At 50.2% G+C, this 12,988-nt stretch overlaps 1 protein-coding gene across 3 annotated transcripts; it reads left to right on the top strand.

Annotated features, from left to right (window-relative positions):
* Nucleotides 1-11,057: 11,057 nt before the first annotated feature.
* Nucleotides 11,058-12,735, top strand: LOC123121634 (WRKY transcription factor WRKY76). Of its 3 annotated transcripts, XM_044541647.1 has the most exons (5): nt 11,058-11,346; nt 11,455-11,484; nt 11,560-11,802; nt 11,905-12,021; nt 12,142-12,735. In XM_044541647.1, exons 1-5 carry the CDS (start codon nt 11,185-11,187, stop codon nt 12,508-12,510), a joined length of 921 nt encoding a protein of 306 aa, XP_044397582.1. In that variant the 5' UTR covers nt 11,058-11,184; the 3' UTR covers nt 12,511-12,735. The 3 variants fall into 3 exon arrangements, with proteins under 3 accessions (XP_044397582.1, XP_044397583.1, XP_044397581.1); XM_044541648.1 differs by lacking the exon at nt 11,455-11,484; XM_044541646.1 differs by having other exon boundaries at nt 11,059-11,346; nt 11,455-11,802.
* The last annotated feature ends 253 nt before the right edge of the window (nt 12,736-12,988 follow it).

Genomic DNA, 12,988 nt, shown 5'->3' on the forward strand with positions numbered 1-12,988 from the left:
TCCCTCCCCCCTTTATATAGGCCCCCTGGGAGGGGGGCGCCGGCCAAGCCCCATCTAGATGGGGGGGCGGCGGCCAAGGGGGTGCCTTGCCCCCCAAGGCAAGTGGGGCGCCCCCCCCCCACCCTAGGGTTTCCAACCCTAGGCGCAAGAGGGAGGCCCATGGGGGGCGCCCAGCCCACTAGGGGCTGGTTCCCTTCCCACTTCAGCCCACGGGGCCCTCCGGGATAGGTGGCCCCACCCGGTGGACCCCCCGGGACCCTTCCGGTGGTCCCGGTACAATACCGGTAACCCCCGAAACTTTCCCGGTGGCCGAAACTTGACTTCCTATATATAAATCTTCACCTCCGGACCATTCCGGAACTACTCGTGACGTCCGAGATCTCATCCGGGATTCCGAACAACTTTCGGGTTTCCGCATACTCATATCTCTACAACCCTAGCGTCACCGAATCTTAAGTGTGTAGACCCTACGGGTTCGGGAGACATGCAGACATGACCGAGACGCCTCTCCGGTCAATAATCAACAGCGGGATCTGGATACCCATGTTGGCTCCCACATGTTCCACGATGATCTCATCGGATGAACCACGATGTCGAGGATTCAATCAATCCCGTATACAATTCCCTTTGTCAATCGGTATGTTACTTGCCCGAGATTCAATCGTCGGTATCCCAATACCTTGTTCAATCTCGTTACCGGCAAGTCTCTTTACTCGTACCGTAATGCATGATCCCGTGACTAACGCCTTAGTCACATTGAGCTCATTATGATGATGCATTACCGAGTGGGCCCAGAGATACCTCTCCGTCATACGGAGTGACAAATCCCAGTCTCGATCCGTGCCAACCCAACAGACACTTTCGGAGATACCCGTAGTGCACCTTTATAGTCACCCAGTTACGTTGTGACGTTTGGCACACCCAAAGCACTCCTACGGTATCCGGGAGTTGCACGATCTCATGGTCTAAGGAAAAGATACTTGACATTGGAAAAGCTCTAGCAAACGAAACTACACGATCTTTTATGCTATGCTTAGGATTGGGTCTTGTCCATCACATCATTCTCCTAATGATGTGATCCCGTTATCAATGACATCCAATGTCCATAGTCAGGAAACCATGACTATCTGTTGATCAACGAGCTAGTCAACTAGCGGCTTACTAGGGACACGTTGTGGTCTATGTATTCACACATGTATTACGATTTCCGGATAACACAATTATAGCATGAATAATAGACAATTACCATGAACAAAGAAATATAATAATAACCATTTATTATTGCCTCTAGGGCATATTTCCAACAGTTTGGAGGTTGTGAATATGGAAAATCTGGTAGAATATATCTAAAATTTGTAACATATATATTAAAAGAATATATTGGGGGGGTGTTACTGATGCATGGTTAGCAAAGTGGAGAAGAGAGGCACAAGACAATGTTTGCATGTAGTCGAAGTGTAGCAGAACGCGATGTGTAGAGCGCGGGAGCGCAACCTGTCCATGTATAAGCCATCGGGGGGAGGGGAGGAGGAGGAGGGCGTTGGTGTACCTTGTCGGTGTGACAACCACATCAGCCTCTCAAAGGACCGCGGTCAGGTGCTTCATGGGCGGTGGCTCAACAAGGTAGGGCTAGGGATGACTAGAGACATGAGTAAACGAACTTGTCGACATGACACGATGTACTTAGCGTCCTTGCGACCAAGCACCAGCTCATGAATGCAATGCAGAATAGTTATGGGCCTCTTTGATTTGTAGGATTGTAAAAACACAAGAATAGGAAAAAACATGATTGGAATGCCATGTCCATTTGAATCGTAAAGGCTTTGAGTTTGTTTGATTGATTCACAAGAAAAATGATTTTATTTCAAGAGGTTACATGCTAAATTTCCTATGAAGCGTAGTACTTTGGAATAACACTGGTCCCCTTTATGTTGTTGTCTCCGTCCATTGCATTGTCTAGATCATCCACACCATGACCAAAAATACATAGCTCACTTTAAGTACTTGTTAGAATTTACATGACTAAATCATTGCAAAATCTTGACAGGAACACAATACTTGTTGATGAGATTCAGCGATCCTCTCCTACATCCTTGGGACATAATTACGGTACTACTTTTCGTGTATTAAAGAAACATTATACAATAAGATCAAAGCCGCCAGTCGGACGTTTTCAGCATTACCAAAAAAAGACCTATATAGCCTAACTGTTTTGTCAAGTTTATTTTAACTACCCTATGGTGCATTTATTTGTTAGACTCGTGTCAAATATGTTTGGTTCTGGATCCTAACTCATGATGTATCTCCTCCATCTGACATCTTTGTCATGCTTATGTGCATGTCATCTCTCCGGCCTGACCAGAACTAGTTGAGAATGGTATTCAAAATATCAAACTTTATTTTGCAAACTAGGCAGACACTCGGTCTATCATCAGTCTTTCATATGCAGTTACTAGTCACAAGAGGTAGAATGAAGGAAGCTAATCTAATGAGAACTAATCAGGCTTCACCCAGTGCTCAAATTTCTGATGTGACTCACCAATAATGACTTATGTCATACTCATGTGAAGGATTCCTCCTTAAGCGACGACAACATGCATACATGAATAGGGAATTCGTCAAGAAAAGGCTTATGCTTAATAATCCTAGTGGTTTGTGGCATTAAGACAAGTTGGTGCGTCAAGTCCTTGTAGTCATCCAATCCAATCATATCATATATCCTATCATTGGGTGAACCAATTAAATTATCTACCCATTATGTACCCCCAAAGAATCTTCATCGTACCAGAAGGGTTAGAGGTTAAGGAGACCAAGCTACAAAACCCAAATCTTAACTTCACATGTTGCAGGACGGATAAAACAGTTAAACGGTAGAATTTCTGAATCTTAGAAAAGGTAGAAATTTATATTGGTGGTAGGATGCATAACTCAGATTGGGCGCCTATGAAAAAGCTCCCAGGCATGGATGACGGGCCCTTTAAAGGCGGCTGAGACACGTCATCTGGATTACATGCAAGGTGATAACAAATTCAAATGAAAAAGCGAAGAAAAGTCACAGTTTGTTATAAACAAGTGCATGATCACGACCGGGGTCAAGATCTAGTCAGGCTTAATTAGGCAACTTGCACGTGGTAATTGTAGTTAGCACTTACGTACGCAATTAATGTGTACACACCTTGACTTGAAAATGAAAAATGTCTCCTGCCTTGAAGGGAAAGAAAGGGGAAAATAAAATAAAACCACACCCCTTGGTGTTGGCAAGGGTGGTTCTTTAGACGAGCGCTTACAACAACTCTAGCCGAGTCATCATATCCGCGTCATCCATAATGTATATGGAGTGTGCTTCATAATATTTGAAAGGTTGCGAGGATGTGCGCACAGTCTTCGTATGTGGGGCATATGGAGCGCACTTCATAATGTTTTAGAGGTTGTGCGCAAACACAGAGTCGCCATAATGCAGCATCTATATCTTTTTTATTATTTCATCAACTCAATAGTCACACAGTTAGTTTCAGAGAACATTGCATTACAAATTCTTATATAGAGGTAAAAAAAGTCTATTAGTGACATTTTTTCCATACTAAGCATGGATGACATTTTACGTCTTGGGAGCACTTGCGGACCGAGAATCTCAGCTTTAGGGGTGCAGTTGTTCAATATTTACAATAAATATAGTTTAGTTTAGTCTAAAAATCTTCGTAATCTCTACAACTAGTCTTAAAATAGCAAAAAATTGTTCATTTTAGTTTTAAGTACATAGTAAAATTTATATTACAATTTAGGAGGGCGGGGGGTGGGGGGTACCATGGCACCCATGACACCCCCACTAGATCTGCCCTTGCTCGGGAGAAGCATTTGATGAGGCATCAACTGCTCGTCTCGTGAGCTCACCACATCGATGGTGAATGTTATGCACAGGGCACAAGCATATGTAATGAGACCACCCGTCCTCTAGGAATGGCGGTATGACAGTTAGGCAACCTCATCTTCGTCCCATTCCTTCCCATAGTCATCGAGGCGGACTTGTTTATCAGCGGGGGAAAGGCCCAATACGGTGTGATTCGTATCAGTGAATGTCACCATCTCCGTGTCGAATGCGCGTCCATTGCACTCCCTCTCCGCTACCAAATTTGCATGTCCTACATCGTAATGGCGCCAGATGACGCGGTCCTACTCCGTCACGGGCGGCGGGAAATGTGGCGGCAGGTTCTATGGGGAGTTCGCACGCGTCGACCGCCATTAATTGTCATGCTCCCCGATGACATTGGTGTGGTCATCTGTGCCATTGGCAGGGAGGGAAGGCGGGCCACATGGGATGAGAAGGAGGGGGTGAAACTTCCCTCCCCCCTAGCGCTTGGCGATGGAGCACGCTCGAAAGAATTGCCCCTCCAAATACGGAGGCTCGCGGACTCGATTTGAAGTGGCATCCATAAATTATGCCGATCGGGAGCGGGATGGCGACTCTGCTAGAGCATCCTTTTCGGCCAAAATCATCATACCAGTGGTTATTATTGCAATCAAGCCAATATGATGACTCTTCTAGAGCTGATCTTACTCTGTTAGCTTGGCGGCGGCATTGTATTGAAGTGTAGTACATGCGACATAGGGTATGATCAGATAGTTGGGTAAGTAAAATCTACATATGCATAAATGAACCTAGCCAAAGTGAAAGTTACAACCAATCCCCTATGCATTAAGGTTCTTGTTGAAGTCATAGACGAACCCATCATTGTTGTGTCACCATAGCTCTCGTCGCCATGAATAACATCGAGAAATTCAGCTAATGAAGTATCGGAGGACGAAACATCGTTGAATTGACACAATACAAACGAGGCACTGCATCGACCTAGGTAGTCAGCCAGGCCAACGTCGCCAGACCATGTCAATGACCATGCTCGTAAAGGCCCAAAAGAATGAATTGGTGAAGAAGATGGTGATATCGTAGACGACGCCCAAGGAACCCCATCATAGAAAACAAGAAGAATCAACTCGTCGTTCATGAAGATCTGCGAGGAAAAAAGGACCAGCTCCTCAGCAACAATGAGGCAAAGCATCACCTAGACGGGATTGCAGTCGGAGGAAATTTATTCGAGACAACATCACCAGCACCATCACAGGGACATCACCGCAATACTAAACCTGACAGAAGAAACTTCTTAATGATGATGCAAATACGCGAATTCTCACCTCTCCACTTTGCAGCACCGAAGTAGACGTTGTGGAGCAGAGGGGCGAAAATTGGATCTATGGTGACGACTTGGAGAACACCGGCTTACATAAATTTATTTTAGCTGTTTCACTAATAGGTGTTCAATGAAATACTTTTGTGTCAAAATTTCAAATAAAAGGAGAGAATACTCGAGGTATATTTAGTCCGGTTAGATAGTTGGTAATTGTGAATATTAACAATCATCTGATACTATACCGAGTTTCCAATTGCCAATTATGACACCCTGGTTCGGTAGAATTTATATACAAATTGCATAGGTTTGTTCCGGCAATTCTGTTACATTGTTTTTATGTGTAATACTAGATCTTAAATTTTCAGCTATGCCCCACTTTAACTAGATTCTCCATTAGTTTCTTAGAATATTTGCTCTACTAATAGTACTATGGCCGACGTTAGGCGTCGGTTGGTTGATAGATGCCATCGAGCGATCACCCTTTGAGCCGTCCGACCGTTCGGTCTCGTCCTCCTCTAATTGCATCATTATGTGAGCAGCCCCCTAACCCCCCCCCCCCCGCGTCCCGCACGAAACGCATGTCTCACGCAAAACAACATGGCTTTTTTTGCATCTCCGCCTTGCAGCAACTCTCATCCGCCGTATTGCGGATCTCATTGTCGTCTTGCTGTAGCCATCCATCCCTGACAACATCGATAACGAGCTTTAAAACATCAACGACGGTTCACAACAACAATGCTTGGGCGACTTGCAGTACCTGTGACGGCTCGCAACATTGCGGTGTTGTGCCTCGCAACAGAGCCGTGCGGTGGATCGCAACACCGGCGAAGATGCTTGCCCTCTCACGCTTGTAGCAGTATGGCTGGCCTGAGTGGCACGCAACAGCTTGCATCAACACCACTATTGCTGGTTAAGGGGGGTAGACCCATGATTCATGGGGGAGGCGACGCTTGCGACACTCGCAATCGCCTTGCAGCGCGAGTGCCCTAACATTGCAATAGTAAGCTCCGGCGGCGGCAGCCTCGCCAGGGCTCGTTGAAAGACAGGAGGGGATCGATCGATTCTCGGGCGAAAAAGAGGACCGATTAGGTGAGAATAAGAAATGAGAGGATGGGAGAGAACGGTGCATGGGTCTGTCCGGTAAGTGATGTGCACGGTCGATGCCTTCGTGTCAAAACCAAGGTTGTCCTTGCAGTAAACACGAGTTTACGACAAGTCAATACACGGAACACATAGTATGCTGCTTTAAAGTATCATTCATTCTCCACGGAAGAAAATTCATTTGTCATGTTTCCTTCTAGAGAACCAGAGGTTTTCATTGCAGTAAACACGAGTTTACGACAAGTCAATACACGGAACATATAGTATGCTGCTTTAAAGTATCATTCATTCTTCAGGGAAGAAAAATCATTCACCGTGTTTCCTTCTAGAGAACCAAAGGTTTTCCTTACAGTAAACACGAGTTTACGACAAATCAATACACGAAACATATAGTATGCTCCTTTGAACTATCATTCATCCTCCAAGGAAGAAAAATCATTCATCGTGTTTCCTTCTAGAGAACATGCAGCTCTCTTTTTCTTTTTTACGGGTAACATGCAGCTCTCTTGGCGGTACAGTTTTGCTTCATCCGAAAGTAATCCGACGGGTTCTCCCTTGGCTGAAAAATAAAACCCGACGACTTCAATTAGCTCCAGGTCCATAGAATTATTCAGAATCCAGAAAGACTTCCGTCGAGACTTGACAAGTCATGATGCGTGTCTCTCGAGATCCCACTTCTTCTTTTTTCCTTTTGAGAAGATCTCCAGCCCCTACATAAGCAAATGACATACTCCCGTGACGCGCGGCGCATGCGGTCATCGCCGGGCCAAAACGGCGATAGCTCTCTTGGCTGCAGTCGTGCATCAGGTCACGCCGTACAAGACAAGGTAAAGCACAGTAACTGGATCGCGCAACGGTCACCATCGGGCCAAAGCGGAGTGCTGTACAGGTCGGGGGTGTACAGTTGAGTTTCGTACAAGTTTCTTCCCATCTCGCAGCACAAAAACAGTCTGAACAAGTCAGCTAAAAATTTCAGAGGCATGCTCTGGTCAACTCTTCCCGGTTGAAATATGCAAATAAAATGATCTAAAGGAAATCGTAAATATTCCGCACCCTTCTCGTGGAAAACATGCCGGTTAGAGCAACTGCAATGCGGCGACCCCTTTCATCCGCTGCCGTCCATTTGGGTCGCCGCGGATAAAAATAATGGTCCAATGCGCCGACCACATTCCCAAAACGCGTCCGCACGAACCCATTTTCTGCCCAAATTTGCGGCTGAAATACGTCGGCGCGGACGCGAACGGACACGCCGTGCGTCCTCTCAGTGTGCACCGCGTCCCCACATGGTGGCCGGCCAACTATCTCCCGCGTCTTTATTAATGACGACCGCAGGCCCAAGCGTCAGCGACGGCGGGTGGCCTTTTTAAATTCGAGCGTGCGGTGGGGGGGGGGGGGGCGTCTTCATCCTCTTCCAAACGCCCGTACCCATCTAGCCACCCCTCTGCTCCCCCGTCGGCGACAACCCTAGCCACCATGGGCTTCTTCTCCGGCAAGAACAAGGGTAAGGCCCCCGCCGGCCCTTCACGTGCGCTCCCCCCCCCCCCCCCCCGCGGCCTCCGCCGGTGTCTTCCCGCTGGCCTCGACAGCGGATTAGCGTCCCAGTGCAACAGGCGAAGTAGCACTAGGAGCACCGCATCCCCCTCCCGTATCCCGACGTCACGCTGCCACAAGACTGGCACTTGGATCCGGAGAGGATCCTAGTGCCGGTGGCGCTATGGTCGGTGCGGGCGCACGCGGAGGAGGTGCGGTGCCGGCGGCGGCAGCTGACGCCGGAGCAGCGCCTCAACCTCGCCTACGCATCAGACCCTCCCGAGAGAGAGGTCTGGTTCGCGTTCCAGCACGAAGAGCAGCATCGGCACGGCGTCTGCGACGTGTGGGCTGGATCACCGCCGTCGTCCCTCGTCGTGCGCGACGAGGACTGGGAGGCGGAGGCCGCCTACCAGGCAGCGCTGGCGGCTGCCCTCCATGAAAGCGAGGAGGACGAGCTGCGCAAGGAGGCGGCGGAGGAGGAGGCGGCGTACGTGGCGCGCCTGTCGGAGGCCATGGCGCTCTTCGCTGCCGGTGACTGCATCGTGTCTCCGCTGATGCCGCCATCCCCCGTCAGGGCCGAGACGGCGCCGACCCCCATCAAGCCCGAGCGCTGCACATGGGACGGATACGTGCGCGAGTGGGTCAGAGCGCCACCCATCTGGTTTGGGGCGATGCCGGCGCAGGAGCAGATCTATCTGAAGCAATGGCGGCAGCGCACGCTGGCGGAGGAGAGTCGCGAGGGCGAGCGACTCGAGCAGTTGGAGTGCAAAGCGGAGGAGGGCGCCGTGCCCGCGGTGGGCCAGCCTAGCCGGTGGTGGGACAGCCAACGACGGAGAACGTCGCCACAGCCTAGGAGACGACATTCCCCTGCGTTGGCCCGACGCGGACGCTCATCGACCTCACCGGCCCCGACGACGACGACGACGAGGACGCCTACGGCAGCGCCTCCTTCTAGTTTTTAGTTTCATTAAATGTTTTTACTTAATGTAGAAGTGGACTCGTGGACTCTCGTCGGCCTTTGTGGCCGACATTAATGATTAATTAACATTTTTTTATTTTCAAAATATTTATGGTTTTATTTCACGCGACCTAAAAAATTGGTCAGGCCAGCATTGTGCATAAGCGTCGACCCAAAAACAAAAACGGACTTGGTTCTCCACCGGGCCGACCCAAACGAATAAAAACAGACAAAAGGCGGACAAAATCTCCGTCCGTTTGAGTCGGCCGGTTGGAGTTGCTCTTATTAGAGGTTGAACGAAAGAAAGATTCGATCAACAACCTGAATCATCTGTTGAGTATATGTATTTAGCACGTGGATTCCTTGTACTCCAAGTCTTCCTTCTTGTGTATAGTTGAGGATAGGACTTCCTTATGTACTATATATACATGTGCATATACAGCCAATCAATACATTGAGAGTTACATTCTATTATTCTACATGGTGTCAGAGCAAGTGGGTTTTCAAGCACAAGCATCAACTAGATGGTACCCTTGACCGCTATATGGTGCGTTGGGTTGTTCGTGGCTTCCGTCAATGTGCCGACGTGGACTTCACCGACACTTTCGCTCCGGTGGTTAAGCTCGGGGCGATCCGCACTGTTTTACAGCTTGCGATCTCTCGTGCCTGGCGGGTACATCAGATGAACGTCTCCAACGCCTTCTTTCATGGTCGTCTCGAGGGGCAGTTTTTCTGCAGCAGCCCACGGGGTTCGTTGATACGACGTGTCCAGATCATGTGTGCCTGCTTTCCCGCTCATTATATGGGCTCAAGCAGGCTCCTCGCGCCTGGTACCAGCGCATCGCGGCGTTTCTTCATCAGCTCGGCTTCCGCTCTACACGCTCCGATGCCTCGCTATTTGTCTATCGCCAGGGCACTGACACGACGTATCTGCTCCTCTATGCCGACGACATCATCCTGACAGCATGCACACCTGAGCTCCTTCATCGGCTTACTGATCGTTTTCGCGCTGAGCTTGCCATCAAGGACTTGGGTCCTTTGCACTACTTCCTCGGTGTTGAGACGGTGCACCGTTCCGATGGCTTCTTTCTTCATCAGAGGAAGTATGCTCATGAGCTCCTTGACCGTGCTGGAATGCTTAACTGCAAACCCGCGGCCACGCCTGTCGACACGAAGGCCAAGCTCTCCGCTACTGATGGTTCTCCTACTTCGGATGCTGCTTTCTACCGGTCTATTGTTGATGCTCTTCAGTACCTCACTCTCACTCGACCGGAGCTCAAGTATGCTGTTCAGCAGGTCTGCCTTCATATGCATGCTCCTTGTGACGTTCACTGGGCCCCTGTCAAGCGGATTCTCCGGTACATCCGTGGTGCTATGGATCTTGGTCTCACGTTGCGCGCCTCCGCCGCCACCGATCTCATCGCATACTCCGACGCTGACTGGGCCGGCTGCCCTGACACCCGTTGCTCCACTTCGGGTTATTGCATCTTCCTTGGACCATTACTGATTTCGTGGTCGCCCAAGCGGCGGCCCACAGTCTTCAGGTGTTCCTGGCTTCGTCAGCTTCTTCACGGGCTTTTGTGTCTTGTTGACAAGGCCACAGTGGTCTACTGCGACAAGTCTCCGCCAACCCGGTTCATCATTGTCGTACCAAGCATATTGAGCTTGATATTCATTTTGTTCGGGATCAGGTGGCTCTTGGCCATGTTCGTGTTTTACACGTTCCCACATCCCAACAATTTGCAGATATCATAATCAAAGGCTTGCCCACGACATCTTTTGAGGAGTTTCGGCCCAGTCTCTGCATCAGCACTGGCGCCGCTTCGACTGCGGGGGTTGTTGAGTATATGCATCCTATTCCTGTGCATCATTCAAACCAAATGACGAGGCGCCGAGTATGATCGCAATATGTGCATCATTTCCACGCCCCTGCACTGCACGAGATTCTTCCGTGGACCACCGTGTGTTTCGCGTTGGTGTGGTCGATTTCATCTGCTCTTTCTCCACACAGACGACGCAGAGACAGCGACTACACCTTCCAGACTGGGTGATGGGCGATTGGGCGTCACCCTGCAAGGCTGCAAACTTCCTGCCACTGCGAGTCTATGACGCGGGCAGGCTGACGTCTCGCGCGTGACGTTTCGCTGCCACGCGTTCGTCGAATCACACGCGTGGGCACGACCGAGCCTGACCACACTCTGTTTCCCACGCGACCGCGATCGCGGCGTCCCGCTCCATCCAAACGACATGTCCCCCAGACGCCCGCTATATTTACCGGTCCTTTGGGGATGCCAAGCATTCAAACGACCTGCACTCGTGGTTGATTCTTCATGCATAGCAATCGCAGTCTCAGCCTCTCAGGCTCACAGTGGTAGGAAGTTTGCAGGGTCGCGCCCGTGTGATTGCTGATCAATGGACACGGCGCGGCGCTCGCCGGTCTGCCTCGACCTCATGGTCGGGCTTCCCATGGTCCGCGAGCCGTCTCCGGCGAGGTGCGCCGGAATGAGAGCCGACGCTGGCATTGTTGGCTCGGCCTGTGGCAGAGCAGCTTCCACCACCATGACCAACGGCGAGGTATGCAACCGTTCAACCACACTCTGTTTTTTTTGGCTTTATCGAAAAAATCTCTTGCTTTTCCCTCGACGTGCTGGATTTGATCTTGGAAATGTGGGGGATTTCCAGGCTAAAATCCTGGAGGCCAAGTTCACGGAGGTGAGCGAGGAGAACCGGAGGTTGACAGAGATGATCGGTTACCTGTACGCTAATAACCAGAACTTCGCGCGACAGGGCCCCGAAGGCGAGGGCGAGCAGCCCGCGAGTACAGCCGCGTCGCCGACATCGCCGGTGGGCAAGAAAAGGGGCAGGGAGAGCATGGAGACGTCGGATTCCGGCGATGCCAACAGCGACAAGAAGATAAACATGGTCGAGGCCGAGCATGTCGACGTCAAGAGCCCGCTGAGCAACGGCACTTGCCGGAGAATCAAGGTCAAGAGGGTCTGCACCAGGATCGACCCATCGGACACGAGCCTCGTAAGTCCAAATCGATCAAAGCTAGCTAAAACCCCTCCACTGTTCGAAACAATCGTCGACTAATTGCAACTGTACTGATACTGAAACCTGTGGCATCTGAAGGTTGTGAAAGACGGGTATCAATGGCGGAAGTACGGACAGAAGGTGACACGGGATAATCCCTCCCCCCGAGCCTACTTCCGATGCGCCTTCGCGCCGTCCTGCCCTGTCAAGAAGAAGGTATCCTACAAACTCCGCCCAATTCGACGAGCATTGAGCTGCAGCACCATCTGGTGCTTGTACGGTCTGAAAAGCTTGTGCTCTGTCACTGATTTCTTGGTACGATCCATGGTGGTGCAGGTGCAGAGAAGCGCGGAGGACAGCTCGGTGGTGGAGGCGACGTACGAGGGCGAGCACAACCACCCGCGCCCCACGGGGGCCAGCGAGCTGCCGAGCTGCGCGGCGCAGGGCGGCGGCTCGGTGCCGTGCTCCATCTCCATCAACTCCTCCGGCCCGACCATCACGCTGGACCTCACCAAGAACGGGGGAGGCGTGCAGGTCGTCGAGGCAGGGGAGGCGCAACCGGACCTGAAGAAGGTGTGCCGGGAGGTCGCGTCGCCGGAGTTCCGGGCGGCTCTGGTGGAGCAGATGGCCCGCGCGCTCACCGGCGACCGAAAGTTCACGGACGCGCTCGCCGCCGCGATCCTGCGGAAGCTGCCCGATTATTAGCATCCAGTAGAAGCTATCGAGACTGTGCAGCTTCAGAAACTTCCACCCGTGCAGCTTCAGAAAAGAAGTTCTAGCACTTCTCTGCTCAGATTTAGGGCCTAGTTCTTCCCGAATTGTACAGCGCAATTTGCAAATTTTCTTGCTATTTGAGGATCTGAATCCTACCACTGGAAAATAATGTATCGAGGAAAAGAAGGTATGGAAAAAAATAACTTGAATCGTACAGTACTACAGTTTGAAATTTAATACTTCCTCCCCTCCAAATTACTAAAGTTATACCGAAGAAAAATTTGGATCGGAGGGAGTAGTTAATTCTTCTGTTTCAAAATATTATAAGTTTTAGTTTTGTCCTAAATCAAACTTCCTTACACCATCTACAGATGCAATCCACTCAAAAAAATTGCTCCCCGCACACAGGTGAATTGGCCAGCTCGAGTTTCGTGCCCTCACTAAATTTTTTTGCGAAAAATTGCCAAAC

This window comes from Triticum aestivum, chromosome 5D (genome assembly GCF_018294505.1).
Source record: "Triticum aestivum cultivar Chinese Spring chromosome 5D, IWGSC CS RefSeq v2.1, whole genome shotgun sequence".
In the NCBI taxonomy this organism is placed as follows: Eukaryota; Viridiplantae; Streptophyta; class Magnoliopsida; order Poales; family Poaceae; genus Triticum; species Triticum aestivum.